General features: G+C 47.8%; 3 protein-coding genes across 23 annotated transcripts in view; 2 read left to right on the plus strand and 1 right to left on the minus strand.

The window, feature by feature from the left end:
* Window positions 1-15691, plus strand: ZSCAN21 (zinc finger and SCAN domain containing 21). 8 transcript variants are annotated; one of them, XM_063668154.1, is made up of 6 exons: window positions 7-82; window positions 1724-1855; window positions 1956-2135; window positions 7584-8077; window positions 8370-8562; window positions 14441-15691. In XM_063668154.1, the coding sequence occupies exons 4-6, from the start codon at window positions 7679-7681 to the stop codon at window positions 15268-15270; spliced, it is 1422 nt and encodes a 473-aa protein (XP_063524224.1). In that variant the 5' UTR covers window positions 7-82; window positions 1724-1855; window positions 1956-2135; window positions 7584-7678; the 3' UTR covers window positions 15271-15691. The 8 variants fall into 8 exon arrangements, with proteins under 8 accessions (XP_054352231.1, XP_054352232.1, XP_063524224.1 ...); XM_063668155.1 differs by having other exon boundaries at window positions 1727-1855; XM_054496256.2 differs by lacking the exon at window positions 1956-2135 and having other exon boundaries at window positions 1-82; window positions 1727-1855.
* ZNF3 (zinc finger protein 3) overlaps window positions 14497-26187 on the minus strand; it is an 18291-nt gene continuing 6600 nt past the window's right edge. For 9 of the 14 annotated variants that reach the window (XM_063668157.1, XM_054496261.2, XM_054496260.2 and 6 more), the window contains 3 exons: window positions 25920-26008; window positions 25513-25639; window positions 20371-22584 (listed from right to left, as the gene is read on the minus strand). In XM_063668157.1, the coding sequence (XP_063524227.1) occupies window positions 21515-22584; window positions 25513-25639; window positions 25920-26008 (1286 nt within the window). In that variant the 3' untranslated portion in view covers window positions 20371-21514. Of the gene's footprint in view, window positions 15566-20370; window positions 22585-25116; window positions 25230-25512; window positions 25640-25919; window positions 26009-26187 lie in introns of those variants that run through there. The other 5 variants (XM_054496268.2, XM_054496269.2, XM_054496267.2 and 2 more) reach the window with 2 other exon arrangements.
* COPS6 (COP9 signalosome subunit 6) overlaps window positions 16439-26187 on the plus strand; it is a 25739-nt gene continuing 15990 nt past the window's right edge. Inside the window, exon 1 of the mRNA XM_054496270.2 lies at window positions 16439-16537. Coding sequence (XP_054352245.2) covers window positions 16484-16537 — 54 coding nt within the window. The 5' untranslated portion in view covers window positions 16439-16483. The remainder of the gene's footprint in view (window positions 16538-26187) is intronic.

The following is a 26187-nucleotide window of genomic DNA, read 5'->3' on the forward strand; positions in this document are numbered from 1 at the left end:
CGGGGCTATGACGCACTTCCGGGTGCGCGGTCCCGAGGTGCGCGGTGCGGTGTCTCGGTACCCGGAGCGCCTCTGATGCACGGTGAGCCTGCTGGTCGCGGGTTAGCGAGGCGAACAGGACAGGGAGCCTTGGCTGAATGGTTTGGGGAGGGAGGAGTGGATTTAGCAGCTGTGGCTTCCGAGGACCCCACCTAGACCAGTCGTAGCAGGGCTGTGGGGAGGAGCTTCCCGTCCCCGCCCAGCCCCAGCTGGTGGAGGCGCTGGCTCCCTGGAAAGCCTTTTCTTCCACTTGGGGCTTTAACAAATGAAAGCTGGAAGAACAGATGTTCTGGAAGTTCTTTCGCGTTCCAGAATAGTTTTTTTTGTGCGCTCCCCAAGCCAAGCCGTCTATCAGTCTGACCGTGGCCGCCTTTTTTTCCTTTCTCCGAACTGGAGGTCCGAACGCAAGGCTCATTGATGGGAATACGCCCAAGGGGTTGGAAACCTATGGGAAGCCGAACCTCATTAGAAGTCTTGGGTAGAATCCAATCCAAGGGAAGAAATAGCCCCCTCGGGCTTTGTTCGGGCTAGAACACACACACACAATAGGGATCTGCTCAGGTTTAGAAAAACATTCTTAAAAAACCATGTATAAATAAGAGTGTCAAGACAAAGTTTATTTGGGCCAGGCGCGGTGGCTAACGCCTGTAATCCCAGCACTTCGGGAGGCCGAGGCGGGCGGATCACTTGAGGTCAGGAGTTCGAGACCAGCCTGGCCAAACCCTGTCCCCACTAAAAATACAAAAATTAGCTGGGTGTGGTGGCGCGCTCCTGTAATTCTAGCTACTCAGGAGGCTGAGGCAGGAGAATCGCTTGAACCCACCAGGCGGAGGTTGCAGTGAGCCGAGATCACGCCACTGCACTCCAGCCTGGGCGACAGAGCGACACTTGGTCTCAAAAAAAAAACGAAAAACAAAAAAAAAAACGTTGATTTGATGGGTGAGGTACTTGGAAACCCACGAAATCTAAGAAACAGTTGAGCTGTGGAGAGGAAAAGAGTTAAGAGGCAAGACAATTGTTTTCAAGTGTTGGAAGGCTGCTATGGAGAAAGTGAGTATTGGTCTTGGACTAACCTAGGATTTTTGAAATGATGCGGAATTTGATTTCAGGTTAAAGAATTTGTGTGGCCAGGCGCGGTGGCTCATGCCTATAATCCAGCACTTTGGGAGGCCGAGGCGAGTGGATCACCTGAGGTCGGGAGTTCGAGACCAGCCTGACCAACATGGAGAAACCCCATCTCTCCTAAAAATACAAAATTAGGCGGGCGTGGTGGCACATGCCTGTAATCCCAGCTACTAGGGAGGCTGAAGCAGGAGAATCGCTTGAACCTGGGAGGCGGAGGTTGCGGTGAGCCGAGATCGCGCCATTGCACTCCATCCTGGGCAACAAGAGTGAAACTCCGTCTCAAAAAAAAAAAAAAGAAGAACAACAACTTGTAACAATTAGTGGAATTCTGTGGCTCAAGAATTACCTAATTTGGCTGCCTACCTAGGGATTTTCTTTTTTTTTTTTTTTTTTGAGATGGAGTCTCGCGCTGTCGCCCAGGTTGGAATGCGGTGGCGCGATCTCTGCTCACTGCAAGCTCCGCCTCCCGGGTTCTAGCCATTCTCCTGCCTCAGCCTCCCAAGTAGCTGGGACTACAGTCGCCCGCCACAACGCCTGGCTAATTTTTTGTATTTTTTAGTAGAGACGGAGTTTCACCGTGTTAGCCAGAATGGTCTCGATCTTCTGACCTCGTGATCCGCCCGCCTCGGCCTCCCAAAGTGCTAGGATTACAGGCGTGAGCCACTGCGCCGGGCTCCCTAGGGATTTTCAGGTACGGACTGTGTGAAGCATTTTAGCACAAGTTGGTAAGTGCTGTTCTACTTTTAAAATCTATGGTAATTTGTTTTTTTTTATCCCTCATCTTGTTACAGAATGGACTTGGGGCGCTTTCATAAGGGCATATAAGCTTTGGGAGATTGGCATAAAGGAGGAGGGAAAATGGACACAGAACAAGGGCCTTCTGTTTATGATAGACCATGAACTTTTGCTTGATGGACTTCTTGAGATAAAGTCTTGATAGCTTTTAAAAAGTCACTGTGATTGTAGACAATGTGAGTTAGTAATGCAGCGTCTGATTTCTAGCCGCATGCTTCTTTATTTTTTAAGAGACAGGGTTTTCCTTTGTCACCCAGGCTGGAGCACAGTGGTACAGCCACAACTCTGCAGCCCGGAACTCCTGAGCTCAAGTTATGCCTCAGCCTGGGCAACAAAGCAAGACTTCGTTTCTACAAAAATAAATAAATAAATTTTTAAAATTAGCCAGATGTGGTGATGCACACCTGTAGTCCTGGCTACTTTGGAGGCTGAGGTGAGAGGATCGCTTGAGGCCAGGAGTTCAAGGCTGCAGTGAGTTATCATGGCACCACTACACGCCAGCCTGGGCAACAAAGCGAGACCCTGCCTCTGTAATTTAAAAACAATAAAATAAAGACCCAGTGAAGTGGTTCACGCCTGTAACCCCAGAACTTTGAGAGACCAAGGCAGGAAGATGGCTTGAGACCAGGAGTTCGAGGCTTCCATGAGCTGTGATTGCGCCACTGCACTCCAGTCTAGGCAACAGACTAAGACACTGTCTCTAAAAAATAAAAAATTTAAATTAAAAAAAAATGTGAAAGAGGAGTCAGGGGATGACCCCAGGTTTTTCGGTCCAAGTAAAAAGAACAATGAGAGTTGCCATTAGCTGAGATGAGCAGCTTTTGAGGGAGAGATGGGAATTCCATTTCGGACATGTTAAGCTTGAGATGTCTTACTGGACATCCAGGTGGTAATGGCAAGTGGGTAGTTGGTCGTATGAGTCTGGAGGTCAGCAGGGAGGTCTAAGTTGGAGGTACAGTTTGGGCAGTTGTGGGTATATAGATGGTAATTAAAACCATGCAACTTGTGAAATCACCAAGGAGAGTGAGTGCAGGAAGGAGGAAGGGCACCCGGCCCTCTACTCGTTTGCATTCTTTAGGCGTTGTACATTTGAGTTGTGTGCACCGCAAAACTGATGTGCCACCGGGCATGGTGGCTCACGCCTTTAATCCCAGCACTTTGGGAGGCCAAGGTGGGCGGATCACTTGAGGTCAGGAGTTCAAGACCAGCCTGGCGAACATGGTGAAACCCCGTCTCTACTAAAAATATAAAAATTAGCCGGGCATGGTGGCACGCACTTGTAATCCCACCTACTCAGGAGGCTGAGGCATGAGAATCACTTGAACTCGGGAGGCGGAGGTTGCAGTGAGCCAAGATCATGGCACTGCACTCCAGCCTGGGCAACGGAGTGAGACTCCATCTCAAAAAAAAAACAAAACTGATGTCCCTAGAATAAATCGCTTAGCTAATGAGCTTACCTAGCCAACTGCCCAGCAGCCACATCCAAGGAAACTTTTTTTTCTGTAATTTGCAGAGGCAATCATGTGATCCAGTGGCATCTGTGAATTTGGATTCACTGAGTTCTCAGAGTGTATCGCACATGAATGTTGTGTTACTACATGATGCTCCCTGTGTGATGCCAGCAGGTGCTGCATGACTCCCTGGTGACTTGCCATGTTTCCCAGGCCAGATCACAGAAGCTGAGCAGCCCAAACACTGGTTTCTTTCCTGGTCTTAGGGTGCCCTCCTCTGGATAGAGTATGAAATTTTGTAAGAGTTACATAAAGTTAATCTACCACTGAGGAGGTCTCTTTTATACATACATTATATATATATACACACACACACACACACACACACATATATATATATATTTTTTTTTTTTTTTTGCAACAGAGTCTCACTCTGTCACCCAGGCTGGAGTGTAGTGACACGATCTTGGCTCACTACAACCTCCACCTCCCAGGTTCAAGTGATTCTCTGCCTCAGCCTCCCAAGTAGCTGGGATTACAGGTGCCTGCCACCACTCCCAGCTAATTTTTGTATTTTTAGTAGAGACAGTAACTTGTAATTTTATGGCAACTATATTTTTTAAGGTTTAACATGTGGCCCTAAAGAATCAGAAACCGAAAGGAACCAATATTCCTGCCCCACAGAGTCCCATCTTTAGTGAGGCTATTTCTGGAGTTTATATGATGACCAAGATACTAGGCATGGCCCCGGTTCACCATGTTGGCCAGGCTGGTCTCAACTCCTGGCCTCAAGTGATCCGCCTGCCTTGGCCTCCAGAAGTGCTGGGATTATGGCCGTTAGCCACCACGCCCGGCCACTTGTTTTAAATATTCTAAAGAATGCTGTCCAGCGCAGCTACTTCGTTATTTCTTGTTTATTTTAGTCTTTAGTGCTCGGGCCTTTGTTTTAGGAGGTGAGATGACGTTGCACCTCCCCTGGCTCTATTTTTAAGTAGTCCTCAACTTGGGCACTCCTGTGGTATGTACTGGGTACATACAGACTTATTTGGCCAAAGAATCTTTTATTCAAATTATTGGTTATAGTGCTTTTTTTTTTTTTTTTTTTGTGACGGAGTCTCACTCTGTTGCCCAGGCTGGAGTGCAGTGGCACAATCTCGGCTCACTGCAACCTCTGCCTCCCAGGTTCAAGCTATTCTCATGTCTCAGCCTCCCATGTAGCTGGGATCACAGGCGCCCGACACCCCGCCCGGCTAATTTTTGTATTTTTAGTAGAGACGGGGTTTCGCCATGTTGGTCAGGTTGGTCTCAAACTCCTGACCTCAGGTGATCCAGCTGCCTCGGTATCCCAAAGTGCTGTGATTACAGGCGTGAGTCACCGCGCCCCGCCTTAGTTATAGTGCTTTTGAACACATTTTGGGAAATAATTCTGTATGCATTTTTTTCCATGCCTTACAGTTTCCCTTTTCATGCTTTGGGTTGCTTCCTGATGTCTTAATTCCACTGCTAAACACTCCACCAACATTAGTTTATTTTTTTATTTTTAAATTTTTTTAAGACTAATCAAAGCCTTAATTTCATAACTATGAACCATGTTTACAGAATGTTAGCACTAAAGTCCATTTGGTTTGTCAGAAAACTACTTATGATCTCTCTCTCTCTCTTTTTTTTTTTGAGACTGAGTCTTGATCTGTCGCCCAGGCTGGAGTGCAGTGGTGCAATCTTGGCTCACTGCATCCTTCCCCTCCCGGGTTCAAGTCATTCTCCTGCCTCAGCCTCCTGAGTAGCTGGGATTACAGGTGTGCAACACCACACCCGCCTAATTTTTGTATTTTTAGTAGAGACAGGGTTTCACTATGTTGGCCAGGCTAGTCTTGAACTCCTGACCTCAGGTGATCCGCCCACCTCAGTCTCCCAAAGTGCTGGGATTACAGGCGTGAGCCACCATGGCTGACAATTTTCTCATTCTTTAAGAAACAAAATTTGGAAATCCAACAAAGAATTAAAATGTGGAAATCATCTATAATTCCATAACCTACCAATATCACCGTTAAGTTTTGGTCTGTGTGTGCTGCGTATAAATGTATGACTTTTAATTTTTTTTTTTTTTTTTGAGACGGAGTCTCACTGCGTCGTCCAGGCCAGAGTGCAGTGGTGCGATCTCGGCTCACTGCCAGCTCTGCCTCCCGGGTTCACGCCATTCTCCTGCCTCAGCCTCCCGAGTAGCTGGGACTACAGGCACCCGCCACCACGCCCGGCTAATTTTTTTTTTTTGTATTTTTAGTAGAGACGGGGTTTCACCGTGTTAGCCAGGATGGTCTCGATCTCCTGACCTCGTGATCCGCCCGCCTCGGCCTCCCAAAGTGCTGGGATTACAGGCGTGAGCCACTGCGCCCAACCGACTTTTAATATTTTTTAAGTGCCATCAAGCCAGATCCATGGAGATTGTCATGTGTTTGAAATTAGCATAATTGGTTGTTTTGGGGTAGTTTGTTTGTTTTGTTTTTTTGATTTTGATTTTGTTTTTGTTTTTTGAGGCAGGGTCTTGCTCTGTCACCCAGGCTGGAGTTCAGTAGTGCAGCCACAACTGCAGGTCACTGCAGCCTCGACCTCCTGAGCTTAAGTGATCCTCCCACCTCAGCTTCCCAAGTAGCCGGGACCACAGGTGCATGCCACCACACCTGGCTAATCTTTGTATATTTTGTGGAGACAGAGTTTCACCATGTTGGCCAGGCTGGTCTCGAACTCCTGACCTCAAGTGATCCGCCCACCTCAGCCTCTCAAAGTGCTGGGATTACAGATGTGAGCCATTGCACCTGGCACTTCAATTTGTTTTGTTTTTATTTTTTGAGACAGAGTCTCTTGCTCTGTCACCCAGGCTGGAGTGCAGTGGCGCGATCTGGGCTCATTGCAACCTCTGCCTCCCGTGTTCAGGCAATTCTTGTGTGCCTCAGCCTCCCAAATAGCTGAGATTACAGGTGCGCGCTACCATGCCCGGCTAATTTTTGTATTTTTAGTAGAGACAGGATTTCACCATGTTAGCCAGGCTGGTCTCGAGTCCAGGCCTGCCTCGGACTCCCAGAGTGCTGGGATTACAGGCATGAGCCACTGTGCCCGACTTCAGTTATTTTTAATATACTAGTTAATTACACCCTTTGAGCATGACTCTGGTCATACTGACAGGCCCAGTCATTTGACTAGTGAATTTTCCTTTTTTTTTTTTTTTTTGAGACGGAGTCTCGCTCTGTTGCCCAGGCTGGAGTGCAGTGGCATGATCTCGGCTCACTGCAAGCTCCGTCTCCCGGGTTCACGCCATTCTCCTGCCTCAGCCTCCTGAGTAGCTGGGACTACAGGCGCCTGCCACCACGCCTGGCTAATTTTTTGTATTTTTAGTAGAGATGGGGTTTCACCGTGTTAGCCAGGATGGTCTCCATCTCCTGACCTCATGATCCACCCGCGTCAGCACCTCCCAAAGTGCTGGGATTACAGGCATGAGCCACCATGCCCGGCCTTGACTAGTGAATTTTCATTGCTCAAACTAAATGTCTTAGGTTTCAACAGATGGCATCTAGCCAGTAGATAGCTTGATAAAATCTCAAAAACTATAATATCTATAGTGGTGAGATTCTGAACTAGTTTTGGAGCAAAGTTAATTTTAAAATTGTGCCACATTGCACTTTTTAGGAAAGTGGAGACCACGGAAATCAAAGTAGGATATCCTGAGCTGATCGCAGATTTTTTTTTTTTAGAGATGGAATCTCGCTCTGTTGCCCAGGCTGGAATGCAGTGGCGGAGACTTGGCTCATTGTATCCTCTGCCTCCTGGGTTCAAGCAATTCTCCTGCCTCAGCCTCCCAAGTAGCTGAGATGACAGGTGTCTACCACCACGCCTGGCTAATTTTGTATTTTTAGTAGAGACAGGGTTTCACCATGTTGGCCAGGCTGGTCTCAAACTCCTGACCTCAGGTGATCCACCCATCTCAGCCTCCCAAAGTGCTGGAATTATAGGCATGAGCCACTGTACCCAGCTCATTCCAGAAAGATTTTGAGCAGTTGTTTTTATATGGTAGTTTTATGGTGGACATAATTTCCACAATTTCTTGTGCTAAAGGTATGGCTGTAAAGACCCAAAAACAATTTTCAGTTTGATTATTTTTTGGTAACTATATTTTCTTAGGTTTAACGTGTGGCCCTAAAGAACTGGAAACCCAAAGGAACCAATATTCCTGCCCCACAGAGTCCCATCTTTAGTGAGGCTGTTCTGGAGTTTATATGATGACCAAGGTACTAGGCATGGCCCCAGTTCTGGGTCCTCGGCCTCCACAGGAGCAGGTGGGGCCTCTGATGGTAAAAGTCGAGGAGAAAGAAGAGAAAGGCAAATACCTTCCTAGCCTGGAGATGTTCCGCCAGCGCTTCAGGCAGTTTGGGTACCATGATACCCCTGGACCCCGAGAGGCCCTGAGCCAACTCCGGGTGCTCTGCTGTGAGTGGCTGAGGCCTGAGATCCACACCAAGGAGCAGATCCTGGAGCTACTGGTGCTGGAGCAGTTCCTGACCATCCTGCCCCAGGAGCTCCAGGCCTGGGTGCAGGAGCATTGCCCGGAGAGCGCTGAAGAGGCTGTCACTCTCCTCGAAGATCTGGAGCGGGAACTGGATGAGCCAGGACACCAGGTAGGCAGGGGAGACCTTTGTTATTCTAGGTGATTGGGAGCCTAACATTCTAGGCAGGAACAAGGGTTTGTCCATACAATAAGATTCGCTGAATGGAAATTTCTGCTAAATTAGACCTTGTTTCCTCCTATTTTTCTGTATCATCCTAAACTGACTTTTAGCCTTGGGATTGGAATGGGATGGGTGTTTTCCTTTTCTCTTTCCTAGAGGTTCTATATAGCTCTCCTGGGATTTTCATTCTTGGTCTTAAAGTGAGCCATGCACAAACCCAGCCATTCCTGGTTGTCTCTAGGTCTCAACTCCTCCAAATGAACAGAAACCAGTGTGGGAGAAGATATCCTCTTCGGGAACTGCAAAGGAATCCCCGAGCAGTGTGCAGCCACAGCCCTTGGAGACCAGTCACAAATACGAGTCTTGGGGGCCCCTGTACATCCAAGAGTCTGGTGAGGAGCAGGCTTTCGCTCAAGATCCGAGAAAGGTCCGAGGTGAGGACCACCCATTAGACTCCTATTCAGTGCCCCAGGCCCCTGTGGTTGGAGAAGCAGAATAATTAGTAATTCTTGGTTGTGAGGTGATTTCATAGATTGACTTGATTGGTTGGGCTGACTGGGTGGAAATAGTCCCCTTTCCTCCCCCAAGTAAGGCTGTCTTAGCCTGGGCCCTAGCATGGGAATGGATCACTCTTAAAGGATCAGTTTCTCTTTGAAGTCTCGGTATTACAAATAATTTTTTTTAAAGGGTCAATTGAAGTGAGTTTAAAAAAGAAACTGTTAACAGAGGTGTAGACACTTCAAATGAACCAATAAGGAATAGTGTTGCACCAGACAACAGTGAAAAGCTGTTACTCCCTGAGAGCCTAAAGGGACAGAGGGGGCCCTCTTAGCAGAACCAGGTAAGAGCTACAGTCATGGAGGAGGGGGTCACTTGATAGAAGTTGTGGCTGTACGCCCTGCCGTGGGATGAGGAGAAAACGGAGTAAATACCCCAGCCGCACCCTCTTCCTGCCCTTAAATCTCCTGCTTTTGTTCCCCAATGACAAACTCAGTTGGCAGCCAGAGGGCAGGAAAGACAAGACAGTGCAGCCCTTAGGGTCAGCTTCCTGGGGCACAGGGCAGGTCAGAGAATGGATCTGGGAAGGGCAAATGGAAAATAATTGGCAACCTCCTTTCTGAAGCTATGGAAAGAGGTGGGGCATTTTTCACAAGTCAAAGATACATTAGGTGACTACTCCTGAGCTCAAATCTCCATATATTATGGTTTATAGAATAATCTCAGGCCATAAATGGTCATCCCCTGTGGGGGTGTTTTTGTGTGTTTTTCTGAGACAGGGATTCCATCTATCATCCAGGCTGGAGGGCAGTGGCGTGATCATAGATAGCTCACTACAGCCTCAATCTCTGGAGCTCAAGTGATTCTCCCACCTCAGCCTCCCAAGTAGCTGGGATCACCATGTCTGGCTAACTTTTTATTTTTTTGTAGAGACAGGGTCTCACTATGTTGCCCAAGCTGGCCATGTGTTATTTTGTTATTTTATGGGTTCTATTCTTAAGTACCTTCATTTACCAGAAGGATTAGAACTAAATCTTTGAAACAGAGTTAATGTTTAATTATATGTTTGCAAAAATATGGCATATTATTCCAAATCCTAATAGTTTCAAACCAGGACTTTGCTTACGTGTTGGTGGTGTAGACCACTATTTATGTGTGTGGTGTGATTTCATGACAAGAGTCCATGGCCCTCAGAAATCTCCCTCCATGCTTGCTGTGTCTGAAATGTGAAACTCCATCATGGAAACAGAGTTTTGAGCTGTGTTAAAAATCACGTTTTCTAGGAAAAGTAAAAAATTAAACTGTTAGCTAAATTCTTCATGGTTTATGGTGAACACAGTAGACCTCTCCAGGCAATTGGGGTCTCTCCAGAGTTGCCACAGTAATTAGAGATAAAAATAGCCAGAGACTTATCTGGTCAGTTTTATTTTCCATATCTCTTGGTGTAGCCCTTTGGCAGTATTACAAAGAAGAGGGTGGAGTGGAAGGATTATCAGAGCCAGGAACAGGCTTGGGTTTTAGTACCCAGATGGGACAGAAGACAAAGCTGCTGGGCCCTCCTAAGGAAAGGGAAGTTGGCTCTGAAAGCTTTGCATAAAGTCTTTTTTTTTTTTTTTGAGACGGAGTCTCCCTCTGTCGCCAGGCTGGAGTGCAGTGATGCAGTCTCGGCTCAGTGCAGCCTCTGCCTCCCAGGTTCAAGAGATTCTCCTGCCTCAGCCTCCCGAGTAGCTGGAACTACAGGTGCACACCACCACACCCAGCTCTTTTTTTTTTTTTTAAACAGAGTTTCGCTCTTGTTGCCCAGTCTGGAGTGCAATGGCGCCATCTCGGCTCACTGTAACCTCTGCCTTCCAGTTTCAAGTGATTCTCCTGCCTCAGCCTCCCGAGTAGCTGGGATTACAGGCTGCTGCCACCATGCTCGGCTAATTTTTGTATTTTTAGTAAAGACAGGGTTTCACCACGTTGGCCAGACTGGTCTCGAACTCCTGACCTCATGATCCGCCCTCCTCAGCCTCCCAAAGTGCTGGGATTACCGGCGTGAGCCACCGCGCCCCGCCAAGAAACTGTTAATAAAAACACAAACAGGACAAAAACAAAATAGAATTTCTAAAAGTGAAAACTGTAGTCATTGAAATTAAGAATGCAATGGCTGTTTTAAATAATCAAGGACATGATTAGCAAACAGAGGTAGATGAGAGGAAGTCATCTGAAATGCTACTTAGAAAAATCAAGGTGGCAGGCATTGGACATCAGTGTGGGATCAGATGAAGATGTCCAGCATATGTTTAATAGCTGTTCCAGAGGAGGCGGACAGAGTTGGAGAGGGCAGACATGGTGGCTCACACCAGTCATCCCAGCACTTTGGGAGGCCGAGGAGGACGGATCACGAGGTCAGGAGATGGAGACCATCCTGGCCAACGTGGTGAAACCCCATCTCTACTAAAAATACAAAACTTAGTTGGGCGTGGTGGCATGCACCTGTAGTCCCAGCTACTTGGGAGGCTGAGGCAGGAGAATCGCTTGAAGCCAGGAGGCAGAGATTGCAGTGAGCCAAGATCGTGCCATTGCACTCCAGCCTGGCGACAGAGTGAGACTCCGTCTCAAAAAAAAAAAAAAAAAACCAGACTCGCTGGGCCTGATGGCTTAAGCCTGTAATCCCAACACTTCGGGAGGCTGAGGCAGGCGGATCACCTGAAGTCAGGAGTTCGAGACCAGCCTGGCCAACATAGTGAAACCCCATCTCAACCAGGCATAGTGGCACGCGCCTGTAGTCCCAGCTACTCGGGAGGCTGAGGCAGAGGAATCGCTTGAACCTGGGAGGCGGAGGTTGCAGTGAGTCAAGATCGCACCACTGCACTCCAGCCTGGCGCAACAGAGTAAGACTCCGTCAAAAACAAACAAACAAACCATTTCTACTAAAAATACAAAAATTAGTCAAGCGTGTTGGTGCACGCCTGTAGTCCCAGCTACTTGGGAGGCTGAGGCAGGAGAAATCACCTGAACCCAGGAGGTGAAGGTTGTGGTGGCAGCAGTGACCCGAGATTGCGCCACTGTACTCCAGCCTGGGCGACAGAGACCAGGTCTTAAAAGTAACCAAGACATAAAAGACAGATTACCCCCCTCAAAGGAATGCTGATTAGACTGATGGCAAACTACCCAACAGTAACAGTGCAGCCTGGAAGACAATGAAATAAATAGTCCTGGTAAATTCTTTTTCAATTTTTGCCTCATCCAGCTATTTTTTAAAATGTTAACTTTTGGCTGGGCATGGTGGCTCACACCTGTAATCCCAGCACTTTGGGAGGCCAAGGCAGGTGGATCATTTGAGGCCAGGAGTTTGAGGCCAGCCTGAGCAACATGGTAAAACCCCATCTGTACAAAAAATATGAAAATTAGCCAGGTGTGGTGGCTAGTGCCTGGGGTCCCAGCTACTCGGGAGGCTGAGGCAGGAGGATCATTTGAGCCTGGGAGGTGGAGGTTGCAGTGAGCTAAGATCATTCCACTGCACTCCCACCTGGGCAACAGAGCCAGACCCGTCTCAAAACAAAACAAAAATAAAGTTTTATGAAGTTACTTCTGTCCCACACATGTAGTCCATGGCTGTCCAGTGACTCGAAGAGAAGTCTGCGTGTAGGCAAGCAATTGCTAATTATGAAGCGTGTAAAGGACTTTAGCTGCTGAAGCTCTGACCCCCAGCAGATGGTGAGGAAAGGGTGAGCATGGAAGCAGCTGATAGTCACTGTCAGCAAAGGAAGGAGACAGACAGTTGGGCAGAGAGAAAGAAGCTGTCAGGGCAGTTCCTACGGAAGGGGAAAGGGCTTTGGAGGAAGGTAGCTTGCTGACAGGCTTCCGTACCCTCAGAGGACTAACAGTTCTCAAAGGGGGCCCATTTTTCAAAGCTAATTTCTCTTACTCCCCTTTTCCCTGATGTGGATGGCCAGGTGGACTTTGAAGAGGTGTGACTGCCTGGTGAGGCGTTCTAAAAGGATAAACTGGTTCCATCAGATTTCAATAGTGAGCGTCACTTTATAACTAAATTACAAGATGTAGCCAGTGTAAGTGAAATGATGAGTGTTAAGCTCTCCTGGAGATCACGTGCTTTCACTCTGATTGATACAGATCTGGGGCTGGAATGATTGTAAATGGTCAGAATGCCCTCTGATTGCTTTTATGTTCAACTGCTATGGGAACATGGGTTTTTGTGAGTTTGCCACTCGGCCTCATCCTTAATTGTCCTTGTCATTTTCCTTAACTCTGGCCCTGCAGCAATCATTCTCCCTTGTTTTTAATCTGCATGAGGCTCAGCTGTTCTTTTTTTTTTTTTTTTTTTTAAAAAAAAAGGAAAAAAGGGCCGGGCATGGTGGTTCACGCCTGTAATCCCAGCACTTTGGGAGGCTGAGGCGGGCGGATCACCTGAGGTCAGGAGTTCTAGACCAGCCTATGGTCTAGAACATGGAGAAACTCTGTCTCTACTAAAAATACAAAATAAGCCGGGCATGGTGGCACATGCCTGTAATCCCATCTACTCGGGAGGCTGAGGGAGGAGAATCGCTTGAACCTGGGAGGCAGAGGTTGTGGTGAGCCGAGATTGAACCATTGCACTCCAGCCTGGACAACAGGAGCAAAACCCCATCTCAAAAAAAAAAAAAAAGCTGGGCGCGGTGGCTCACGCCTGTAATCCCAGCAGGTGGATCACCTGATGTCAGGTGTTTGAGACCAGCTTAGCCAACATGGTGAAACCCCATCTCTATTAAAAATACAAAAATTAGCTGGGCGTGGTGCCAGGTGCTTCTAGTCCCAGCTATTCGGGAGGCTGAGTCAGGAGAATCACTTGAACCCAGGAGCGGAGGCTGTGGTGAGCCAAGATAATACCACTGCACTCCAGCCTGGGCAACAGAATGAGACTCCGTCTCAAAATAAATAAATAAAATAAATATTTTTTTAAAGATAGGGTCTCACTCTGTTGCCCAGGCCAGCACAATCATGGCTCACTGCAGCCTTGACCATCCAGACTTAAGTGATCCTCTTACCTCAGTCTCCCAAGTAGCTGGGACCACAGGGGCACACTATGCCTGCCTAATTTTTTTATTTTAACTTTTTGTAGAAATGGGGGTCTCCCTATGTTGCCCAAACTAGTCTTGAACTCCCAGACTCAAGCCATCCTCCTGCCTCAGCTCCCAAAGTGCTGGGATTACAGGCATGAGCCGCTGTGCCTGGCTACCACTCTCATATGCTGCATTTTGCCTTCTGTATGTGAAACTGTTTTTCTGGCAGAAAAAGCCATGTTCTCTTCACATCTTAATAGCTTCGGGTGGGGGCTTGTGTGAAAGTGCAGTATAGAGGCCGGGCCTCATGGCTCACGCCTGTAATCCCAGCACTCTGCGAGGCTGAGGCAGGCAGATCACGAAGTCAGGAGATCAAGACCATCCTGGCCAACATGTTGAAACCCCATCTCTACTAAAAAAAAAATACAAAAAATAGCTGGGTGTAGTGGCACATGCCTGTAATTCCAGCTACTCTGGAGGGTGAGGCAGGAGAATCGCTTGAATCAGGGAGTTGGAGGTTGCAGTGAGCTGAGGTCACCTGCATTCCAGCCTGCTGACAGCGGAGACTCCATCTCAAAAAAAAAAAAGAAATGCAATATTGTAAACTAGATTGGATGCTGAATTACTTGTATCTATGCGCTGTCCTGAGCTCTATTTAGTCACCCTTCAGAATCCATCAGTCTCAGGTGATGGTTCTATTTCTCTGGTAACAGTTTCTTCCTCAGAACAAGAAACAACTGAAGTATCCTTAATCTGCTTATTGTTTCAGATTGCAGATTGAGTACCCAGCACGAGGAATCAGCAGATGAGCAGAAAGCTTCTGAAGCAGAGGGGCTCAAAGGGGATATAATTTCTGTGATTATCGCCAATAAACCTGAGGCCAGGTTAGAGAGGCAGTGCGTAAACCTTGAAAATGAAAAAGGAACAAAACCCCCTCTTCAAGAGTCAGGCTCCAAGAAAGGTAGAGAATCAGTTCCTACTAAACCGACCCCAGGAGAGAGACGTTATATATGTGCTGAATGTGGCAAAGCCTTTAGTAATAGCTCAAATCTCACCAAACACAGGAGAACACACACTGGGGAGAAACCTTACGTGTGCACCAAGTGTGGGAAAGCTTTCAGCCACAGCTCAAACCTCACCCTCCACTACAGAACACACTTGGTGGACCGGCCCTATGACTGTAAGTGTGGAAAAGCTTTTGGGCAGAGCTCAGACCTTCTTAAGCATCAGAGAATGCACACAGAAGAGGCGCCATATCAGTGCAAAGATTGTGGCAAGGCTTTCAGCGGGAAAGGCAGCCTCATTCGTCACTATCGGATCCACACTGGGGAGAAGCCTTATCAGTGTAACGAATGTGGGAAGAGCTTCAGTCAGCACGCGGGCCTGAGCTCCCACCAGAGACTCCACACTGGAGAGAAGCCATATAAGTGTAAGGAGTGTGGGAAAGCCTTCAACCACAGCTCCAACTTCAATAAACACCACAGAATCCACACCGGGGAAAAGCCCTACTGGTGTCATCACTGTGGAAAGACCTTCTGTAGCAAGTCCAATCTTTCCAAACATCAGCGAGTCCACACTGGAGAGGGAGAAGCACCGTAACTTTCAAGCACTCCTGTTGTTGTCGTTGTTTTAAACGTTAGAATCTGAATACCAGGAAGAAGTCTTGTCATTGCAGCAGTATCGATTCCGATGACAGAGTTTGTATCACTCAACATCAGGGGATGCCTGAGGAGTGCGAGCTCCACAGCAACACGGCAGGCAGGAGGTCCTCAGAAGGTGTCAGGAGGTTCCACACTCGCCAGTTCACTGGAGCAGAGTCCCTTCCCCACACTTAGGGTCCCAGTAAGCCATGCCAGCATTACCTTTTGCGTAGTTAAACTGACGTGTGTCCAGTCTAGTTAAGGAAGAAACATTAAGACTTTAATTTTTAACATATATTCAAGAATTCTAATTTGTAAAGAATTGAGCCACACTGAACACAATTGAATGAGATTCAGAATAAACTTATAATATCTTGTAATGCCTCGGGACTATTATTATAACAAATGATGTATTGGTTATTGAATACTTACAGATGGAGAAAACTGTTCCTACTGGTTTAGCTTTTAGACAATTTGGATTTGGGGGTCAGGCACAGTGGCTTACGCCTGTAATCCCAGCACTTTGGAAGGCTGAGGCGGTCGATCACCTGAGGTCAGGAGTTCGAGACCAGCCTGGCCAAAATGGCGAAACATTGTCTCTACTAAAGATACAATTAGCTGGGCATGGTGGCGGGTGCCTGTAGTCCAAGCTACTCGGGAGGCTGAGGTGGGAGAATCGCTTGAACCCGGGAGGCAGAGGTTGCAGTGAGCCGACATTGCGCCACTGCACTCCAGCCTGGGTGACAGAATGAGACTCCGCCTCAAAAAAAAAAAAAAGTGAATGCTTTCACTAGATAATAACTGCATACCAAGAGCCAGGGGCCATGCTGAACTGTCCCGGCACAGCTGTTGTGGATGGGTTTGTGGCAGACAACCATTATCAGCCACAACTCGTCGGTTTTTTACAGAAGCCATACAGAGTGTCTTTTGCATCTTTGAGGGCAGCAATAATCACTTCAGTTCATTCAGGGTGTGGTATTGTTTCTTGCCACTTTGATTGGCTGGGGAAGGGCAGGGTGTGCAGGAGTTTCCACTTGACCCTTCTTCCTATGACCTATGATACAGCTTAAGTAACCAATGTGCTGGGCATCTGTCCCCCTGCTAAACATATCCCAATTATCTTCTCAGGGACATGGCCATAGGGTGAGTCTGTTCCCACTGGGCCCACTGAGATGGATTTGGGCCAGGACTCCATTTATCAGCTGACCTCTGTCTGGAGGGCAATGGTAAGTTTTAGATCCGTGTCATATTAGATCCTGTATCAAAAAGCTTCAAAAGGCCTGGGCATTCTGTTTTCCTAGTACGTTACTCTAGTGAACAGCCACAGGTCCTTTGGGGAAATATTTATTGCATAATACTTGTGTTATAGTTGGAAGGTCTTCAAAGAAACCCAAACTCCCCTTAAGTTGATGGATTCTGGATCTCAGAACTGGCTCAGATCTGGAAAGCAGCGGAAGGATTGCAATTTCCCATTGTAAGAGCTGGTATCAGCCTTCTCATCAACTCTTAGGATTTTTTGTTTATACAAATCAAAGCCTTACCCTGTTGGCTGAAAGTTTTTGCTAAGAACACCAAGGGTTATTAGTCAATGCCACAGTTCCCTGTGGGTCAAGACGCCCTAGTGGGCTGGGCGCAGTGGCTCATGCCTATAATCCCAGCACTTTGGGAGGCCGATGCAGAGGATCATTTGAGCCCAGGAGTTCGAGACCAGCCTGGGCAACATAGTGAGATCCTCTCTTTTTTTTTAAATTCATATTTAATTTAAACAAAAATAAGGCCGGGCGTGGTGACTCATGCCTCTAATCTCAGCATTTGGGAGGGCGAGGTGGGTGGATCACGAGGTCAGGAGATCGAGACCATCCTGGCTAACAAGGTGAAACCCCGTCTTTACTAAAAATACAAAAAAAAAAAAATTAGCTGGGCATGGTGGCAGGCACCTGTAGTCCCAGCTACTCGGGAGGCTGAGGCAGGAGAATGGCATGAACCTGGGAGGTGGAGGTTGCAGTGAGCCGAGATCGCGCCACTGCACTCCAGCCTGGGCAACAGAGTGAGACTCCGTCTCAAAAAATAAATAGGCTGGGTGTGGTGGCTCACGCCTGTAATCCCAACACTTTGGGAGGCTGAGGCAGGTGGATCACCTGAAATCAGGAGTTTGAGACCAGCCTGGCCAACATGGTGAGACCCTGTCTCTACTAAAAATGCAAAAATTAGCCGGGTGTGGTGGCAGGCGCCTGTAGTCCCAGCTACTCAGGAGGCTAAGGCAGGAGAATTGCTTGAACCTGGGAGGCAGAGGTTGCAGTGAGCCGAGATTGTGCCCTTGCACTCCAGCCTGGATGACAGAGCGTTGAGACTCCATCTCAAAAAACATCACCCTAGTTGCCACTCTGGCCTTGTTGCCCATCATGGTAATTGTGCCCACTTTACCTGTGATACCTCAGTGCCACCGCCTGGCCTCTGCTGACCAGTCATCCCATTAACAACGGAACTGTTCTGTGGCAGAATCTCCTATTAACCCTGCTGAGGCAGCTATCACTGAACAATCCTGGTGCTCCCCTCAGTTCATCCTTTATTGTCTGAGTGAACGGGAAGCTATTTGGGCCCTCTGAAATAACATAGGTGTTTGGTTCTCAGGTCTCATGTAAGAAATTCGTTTTAACACACACTGAGTCTGCTGACACCCTTTCTCTGCTCATCATTTCAGCAGCTGTACCTCATTTACTATAGGCCGTCATTCCTCACCAAGTATTGGATTGTTTTTTTCTTTTCATAGAGACAGGGGTGTCATTATATTGCCTAGGGTAGTTTCCAGCTCCTGGGCTCAAGCAGTCCTCCCATCTTAGCTTCCTGAGTAGCTGGGACTACAGATGTGTGCCACCATGCCCAGCTAATTTTTATTTTTTGTAGACTGGGTCTCACTATGTTGTCCAGGCTGGGCTTGAACTCCTGAGTTCAAGCGATTCTCCTGCCTCAGCCTCCCAAAGTGCTGAGATTACAGGCGTGAGCCACTGCACCTAGCTGATTAATACATGAAAACCACTTGGAAAAGAGCCAGGCAATGCTGACACAGAGTATATGCCATGTATCAGCTACTGCTACTATCACTTGCAAATCCCATCTCCTCTACAATCTCAACTCTGAAAACAGTATCATTCCACTCCATCTTTACTGAACCTGCCCAGGCTTGATGCTGGTTAGATGGAGGAGGATGAGGAGTATAATCAAAGAAAACTTACAAAATTTTGATCCTGACAGGTTTACAGAAATTTTAAGAGGGGGCAATAAATGGGAAAGTGGGATCTGGTTTGAAACATACTATGAAACTGTAGAAAGTCCAGGTGTAACTGCTCTGCAGTCCACTGGAGACCCACGACTGAGGCTTGGGAGAGGCATCAGGACATGGGCAGATTTTTTTCTTCTTCGAGACAGTCTCGCTCTGTCACCCAGGCTGGAGTGCAGTGGCATTATCTCAGCTCACTGCAACCTCTGCCTCCTGGGTTCAAGTGATTGTCCTGCCTCAGCCTCCCGAGTAGCTGGGATTACAGGCATGTGCCACCAAGCCTAATTTTTCTATTTTTAGTAGAGACAGAGTTTTACCATGTTGGCCAGGCTGGTCTCAAACTCCTGACCTCGTGATACGCCCGCCTTAGCCTCCCAAAGTGCTGAGATTACAGCCATGAGAACAGATTTAAAATTTATTTGCATAGGTTGGGCGTAGTGGCACACGCCTGTAATCCCAGCACTTTCGGAGGCCAAGGCAGGCAGATCATGAGGTCAGGAGTTCAAGACCAGCCTGGCCAACATGGTGAAACCCCGTTATCTACTAAAAATACAAAAAATAGCTGGGCGTGGTAGCGGGCGCCTGTAATCTCACATACTAGGGAGGCTGAGGTTGCAGTGAGCCAAGATTGGTCCACTGCACTCCAGCCTGGACAAGAGCGAGACTCCATCTCAAAAAAAAAAAAAAAAATGGCAATCTATAAAGTAATTTTATTTCATTTTTGAGACTGTCTTGCTCTGTCATCATGCGGTAGTGCAATCACAGGGGCTCACTGCAGCCTCAACTTCCTAGGCTCAAGCAGTCCTCTCACCTCAGCCTCCCGAGTAGCTGGGACCACAAGTGTGCACCACCACACCCAGCTAATTTTTTTTTTGAGATGGAGTCTCACTCTGTTGCCCAAGCTGGAGTACAATGGTGCAATCTTGGTTCACCGCAACCACTGCCACCCACATTTAAGCAATTCTCCTCCCTCAGTCTCCTGAGTAGCTGAGATTACACGTGCCACCACACTTGGCTGATTTAAGTGTTGGGATTATAAGCATAAGCCACTGCACCTAGCCTATAAAGAAATTTTAGGGCCAGGCATGGTGGCTCATGCCTATAATCCCAGCACTTTGGGAGGCTGAGGCCAGTAGATTGCTAGAGCTCAGTTTAAGACCAGCCTGGGCAACATGGTGAAACCCCGTCTCTACTAAAAATACAAAAATTAGCTGGGGCATGGTGGTGCACACCTGTAGTCCCAGCTACTCTAGAGACTGAGGCATGAGAACTGCTTGAACCCGGGAGGCAGAGGCAGCAGTGAGCCAAGATGGTGCCACTGCATTCCAGCCTGGGCAACAGTGCGAGACTCTGTCTCAAAAAAAAAAAAAAAAATTTAAGTCAACTTTCAGATTCCATTTATAGTCACCAACATGTCTTGTCTTTTTTTTTTTTTTTTTTGAGATGGAGTTTCACTTTTCTTGCCCAGGCTGGAGTTCAATGGCGTGATCTCGGCTCACCACAACCTGCGCCTCCCGGGTTCAAGTGGTTCTCCTGGCTCAGCCTCCTGAGTAGCTGGGATTATAGGCATGTGCCACCCGGCTAATTTTGTGTTTTTAGTAGAGACGGGGTTTCTCCATGTTGATCACGCTGGTCTAGAACTCCAGACCTCAGGTGATCTGCCTGCCTTGGCCTCCCAGAGTGCTGGGATTACAGGCGTGAGCCACTGCACCCAGCCAACATGTCTTGTTTTAACTGAAATGTATGGTCCAAACATTGTACAAAACCACACTCAATCTCTTCTGAAAAACTATTCTGTTTAATAGTGCACTTCATTTATGCTACAGGATGAGCAGGGTTGGGAAAACACAATGGAAGGTCATCCCGTCGGTTGGGAAAACTTGGGGAGCGCCATCCTCACCCAGCAACGAGCTCTGCCACCAGGCTCAGGCACAGCCTGCCTTCTCTTGGCTTCGCTTTTTTATTTTTTTCTCCCTTTTGGGCTTTGCTCTTTATCTGCATTAATCTTCAGCTGCTGGAGTCAGAGGTGGAGGCAGGAGTGGTCTGGCTCCTGGGGCTGGGTGTCAGAGGTGAGAGGGCAGGGCAAGCAGGCCGAGTGAGCGCCTTGAAAGCATCCTTACCCAGGCATTTAGAGAAAATCATTTTCATCATTGGAGTGGGAAGAGGACGAGCAAGGACAGGACTCAGAGGCCAACGCTAAGTGCTTCTGACCCTCTCCCTCACAGCCGGTTACTAGCTGTTCGGATAGATTTGCCCATTCAGCCCCAGGACAACTGGGGAGGGCAGGGGGTCTGCTGGCAATATCACCAGGTTTCTCTTGGAAACATGGTCTGGCTGTTCCAAGAGCCCTAAAGGACACCATCATCACAGATGATTCTGGAATCTCTTCTACCCTCAATAAAACAATCCCTCAATGCCAAATTTCCATAATTGATGAAATCATGAAACAAAACAGCATGTTTCTTATCGAAACAAAGCTGGACTAGGAACAGTAGCTTTGAAATAGTCTCCCTTTACCCTCCCTAGCAAATAACAGGACCCAGAGCGTCCTTTCCACTGCCGTCTGTGCTGACTACACGGATTCCAACTAAAGGAATCCATCCAATTCTGTCCCGACTGGGCTTCCATCCCCACTTTGGAAAGGTTCCTCTGCTGTGAGAAAAACAGTTTAGTGCAAACTTCTTTCCTAAATGGGGCGACTGGTCCCAGAGCTGCCTTCTATTCCCAGCACGCCATCCGCTTGCCTTGTCGCTTTCTAAGGCTGGTGCAACTTCTGGGAAAATTCAGCGATTTGCCCCATCTGCCCCATTCTCTAAAATGAAAGGTCTGAGTTGGAAGGGACACATCCTAAGCTGCTGAGATTTATAGGGTAAGGCAAGAGCTCTTGAGACTCAGGGGAAGTGAGGAAAATGGGTGTGTGGCTCTTTCACGTGGACTCTCTGATATTTAACTCGGTTGTAACTCTGAGGGAGCTTTTGCTCATGCCCATCCCATTCAAAGGCTTCTCTCCAGTGTGAATTCTCTGATGGCGAACAAGAGCCGAGCTATACCTGAAGGCTTTCCCACACTCACTACATTCATAGGGGTTCTCCCCGGTGTGGATTCTTTGATGCTGAATAAGGCCTGAACTGTAGGTAAACTTTCCTCCGCATTCCATACATTCGTAGGGCTTCTCTCCAGTGTGGATTCTCTGGTGCTGATAGAGGTGTGAGCTCTGGCTGAAGGCTTTCCCACACTCATTACATTCATAGGGTTTTTCTCCAGTGTGGATTCTCTGATGGTGAATAAGGGTTGAGCTCCTGCTGAAGGCCTTCCCACATTCATTGCAGGCGTAGGGTTTCTCACCAGTGTGGATTCTCTGATGGTGGGTGAGGGTGGAGCTCCAACTGAAGGTCTTCCCACACTCATTACATTCATACGGTTTCTCCCCCGTGTGGATCCTCCGATGCAGAATGAGGGCAGAGCTACAGCTGAAGGTTTTCCCACAATCACTACATTCATAAGGTTTTTCCCCAGTGTGGATTCTCTGATGCTGAATAAGGTGTGAGCTCTGGCTGAAGGCCTTCCCACACTCATTACATTCATAGGGCTTTTCCCCAGTGTGGATTCTCTGATGTTGAATAAGGTCTGAAGTTCGATTAAAGCTCTTGCTACATTCATCACACTTATGGGGTCTGTCTCCCACGGAGTGTCTCTGATGTGAGATAAGGTTGGAATTCACAGTGAAGCTGTTCCCAAAATCATTATATTTCTCGCTTCTTTCTCCCCTGGGGGTTAGCTTCTCCTCAACTGTCACTTGACCACAATCTGGCATTTTCCTGTTCAATCTTTCTCCAGGGGAGTTCCCCAGCGGCCTCTTCAGACTGACTTCTCGTTCATAGGCTTCTTTAAACTTGAGACCCTGAGAAATATCCTTTTGAAATCTTCCCAGTAGGACCCCATGTGATCTTGTGTCTTCACAAATTTCTTGATCATTTTCAGTCCTGGTCTCATGATCTGACACAATAAAAAATGCAAATGTCACTTGTTCCTTGGGGAAGAAAGAGTGAAAATCACAGGACAGGATCATCGTAACGAATACTTACAGCGCCAAAAGCACATGCCTACAAAGAGGCCCCACATGTGTGCAGCTAAGGCAAAATGAGATAGCCGGGCTAAGGAGACAGGGAAGGGGCAGGGCAGAGCAAAACCAAAGAGAACAGAGCTAGAAGTGGAGAGAAAGCCGAGTGTGTGTGGAGGGGAGGACGGATCAGGCAGAGAGGCAGGGAACCAATATTAGAAGAGGAAGGTCATATTGCTTAATGAAGTGACAAAGCCTTTAGAGAGGTCAGGGCAGTGGATATAACTGGGGACACAGTGACTGCAAAAAGGGAGAGCAAGTACAGGACAGTTGGTGAGAAAAGGGGGGAAGGGTGAGGAGAGATAGCAGCAGTGCGGGAACGAGCAAGGGAGAGGATGCTAGTGGCCGCCACGGCCCCTAAGAAGAGCAATCATGACTGTCGTCACGCCACAAATGCCAAGCCCATGGAAACGGCAAGACAGCTGGGTCCACCTCTGGGCCCTATGCATAAAAGGCTATGCTCGCACGTGAGGCTATGCAAAGAATCTCAGTGTCTGACGTCTCTGTTTTCACTCCTTTGGAGTTTCTAAAGGCAGCTCTGGGCACAGAGGACAAATGTAAAGGGTCCAGAGAGTTTGCATTTTTAGCTTGATATTTTAAAAAGTAAAGACAGGGTAATGTGTGTTAGGGACGGGAACAGCTGTTTCTCCTTCACCTGAACAGGTACCTCTTAGGACCTCTCTGCTCTCAGTTCCCTTTAAACTCAGGCCCCTTGGCTCTTCCTCTCATTCTAGCAGAGAGATGGTGGCAGGATTCAGAAATGGGAATTCTGCTCATGGGGAGAGACATGGGACAAGGAGGTTTATCTGCTCACCCTGAGAGTCCCAGAGCTCAATTCCAGACCCCAGATCTGCCGGGGACAGAAGGGAAATGTACAGGGAGGTCTCAAATGAGAGTTAGGAAGACCTCCTGGCTCTGCTCGGGAAAATGCCCACTAAGAGTGGGGTGAGAGACAAGGAATTCTACATCCTAAAGGTTAAGAAACTAATTTATTAATCTTTCTTTTTTTTTGTTTTTGAGACAGGGTCTCACTCTATCACCCAGGATGGAGTGCAGTGGCGTGTTCTTGGCTAACTGCAACCTCCACCTCCCAGGTTCAAGCAATTCTCCTGTCTCAGCCTCCCAAGTAGCTGGGATTACAGTCACATGCCACCACCCCCAGCTAATTTTTTTGTATTTTTAGTAGAGATGGTGTTTCAACATGTTGGCCAGGCTGGTCTCAAACTCCTGACTTCAGTATCTGCCCGCCTCAGTCTCCCGAAGGGCTGGGATTACAGGCATGAGCCACCACACCTGGCCTAATTTCTTAACCTTTCTAAGTTTCTACAGAGCAGCAGGGGCACTAGGTCCTGAACAAAGCAACAGGTCCCTAGAGGTTAGAAAAGAGAAACAGAGAAGGAGAGGACAGAGACATGGGCAAAGAGCAGCACCTCATGTGTTCAGGGATAATCCTTCGGAAAAGTCTCTGGATAATATATTAAGTCCTGAGAATAACATGGAAAAAGTACCAGATTTGGCCAGGCGCGTTGGCTCACGCCTGTAATCTCAGCACTTTGGGAGGCCGAGGCAGGTGGATCACCTGAGGTCAGGAGTTCAAGACCAGCCTGACCAACATGGAAAAACTCCGTCTCTACTAAAAATACAGAATCAGCTGGGCGTGGTGACGCATGCCTATCATCACAGCTACTCAGGAGGCTGTGGCAGGAGAATCGCTTGAACGCAGGATGCAGAGGTTGCGGTGAGCCGAGATCATGCTATTGTACTCCAGCCTGGCAACAAGAGCGAAACTCCATCTCAAAAAAAAAAAAAAAAAAAAAAAAGGTACCAGATTTGGAGTTAAAGACTGGGCCCCAAGTTTTGCCACTCATCAGCGCAATTGATGACCATGCATGCACAAGACATTGAGACCTCTACTCTCACCTCCACTTTATTTACTTATTTATTTTTTGAGACAGGGTCTCTCTGTGTCACCCAGGCTGGACTGCAGTGGTGCCATCTCGGCTCACTGCAACCTCGGCTTCCCAGGCTCAAGTGATCTTCCAGCCTCAGCCTCCCAAGTAGCTGGGACTACAGGCATGTGCCACCATGCCTGGCTAATTTTTTGGATATTTGGTAGAGACAGGGTCTCGCCATGTTGCCCAAGCTGGTCTTGAACTCTTGACCTCAAGTGATCCTCCTGCCTCGGCCTCTCAGAGTGTTGGGATTACAGGTGTGAGCCACCTCGCCTGGACTACTTTCACTTTCCCTACCTTTAAAATGAGGAATAATACTAGCTGCCTCAATTAGTGTGTTACTGTGAAGATTAAATGAAAGAATATATATGAGAACTCTTTATAAGTTGCAAACTGCTGTATAAATGAGTTAAGATTATTGTTCTTACAGTTTTCTAAGACTAAGTCAATCCTTACCTAGGCCAGGTGTGGTGGCTCATGCCTATAATCCCAGCACTTTGGGAGGCCAAGACGGGTGGATCACTTGAGGTCAGAAGTTTGAGACCAGCCTGGCCAACATGGTGAAACCCCGTCTCTACTAAAACAAAACAAAACAAAACAAAACAAAATACAAAAATTAGCCCGGTGTGGTGGTGCGTGCCTGTAGTCCTAGCTACTTGGGAGGCAGAGGTGAGAACCTGGGAACGCTTGAATCTGGGAGTTGGATGTTGCACTGAGTAAAGATTGTGCCATTGCACCTCAAAAAAAAAATCTGCTGAAACAGTCAGCTCTTTTCAGTGACTACATTGTTACTAGCAAACAAAGAAGCAAAGAAACACCAGCGAGTTTTGTTGACAAGGCATAACTCCTTACCCAGTGAGAACACGTTCCCGTAATTCTCCAGCATCACATCTCTATAGAGGTCCCTCTGAGCAGGTTCCAAACGCTTCCACTCCTTCCGGATGAAGTACACAGCTACATCCTCAAAGGTTACCAGCTCCTGAAACAACACGTGCTGGCATGCAATTTCACGGTGAGGAATGTGAATGGCGGCACCAAAAAAATCACTGAGGATGGGGTGAAAAATGCACATTTGGGAAGGGAGGAAAGGAGGACAGGGTGGAGGAAGAGAGACAGGAGTCCAAGATGGAAGGTGAGGGTCCATGATTCGGCAGGACAGAACCATGGGCCTGATGGAGGAGATCAGAGTTTAAAGCTCTGAATGGGATGTCATTGCACAGAAAATTGAAAGGAAAAGGATGAAGGGAACCACAGCTCACCTGGGACTTGGCCTTTAGGAGTGCAGCCGCCAACATCTCATCCCCCAGGCTGTCCTTGTCGGAAAAGGCAGGAACTTTTGAAGGAAGAGCTGAAGGGCAATAAAAGGGCCCAGGAATGAGTCCATCTGCTCTGTGACCTCCCAACCTGCTGACTTCCCAACCCACAGAAAGCTCCCGGGGTCCTGGGACAACACAGGACCCTCTCTCTCACATTTCTAAGTTTGCTTCCTCTGCAGCTAGCTAAAGTGTGTCCAGCAAAGGCAAACTC

This window comes from Pongo pygmaeus, chromosome 6, assembly GCF_028885625.2.
Source record: "Pongo pygmaeus isolate AG05252 chromosome 6, NHGRI_mPonPyg2-v2.0_pri, whole genome shotgun sequence".
Lineage (NCBI taxonomy): Eukaryota > Metazoa > Chordata > Mammalia > Primates > Hominidae > Pongo > Pongo pygmaeus.

What these genes read in the sequence shown, in the direction of transcription:
- ZSCAN21 (XM_054496256.2), top strand. Translation starts at nt 7,679, where the DNA reads ATGATGACCAAGGTACTAGGCATGGCCCCAGTTCTGGGTCCTCGGCCT. An exon ending in TGGATGAGCCAGGACACCAG is followed by an intron (nt 8,078 to 8,369) that starts GTAGGCAGGGGA and finishes GGTTGTCTCTAG; the next exon opens with GTCTCAACTCCTCCAAATGA. An exon ending in AGATCCGAGAAAGGTCCGAG is followed by an intron (nt 8,563 to 14,440) that starts GTGAGGACCACC and finishes TTATTGTTTCAG; the next exon opens with ATTGCAGATTGAGTACCCAG.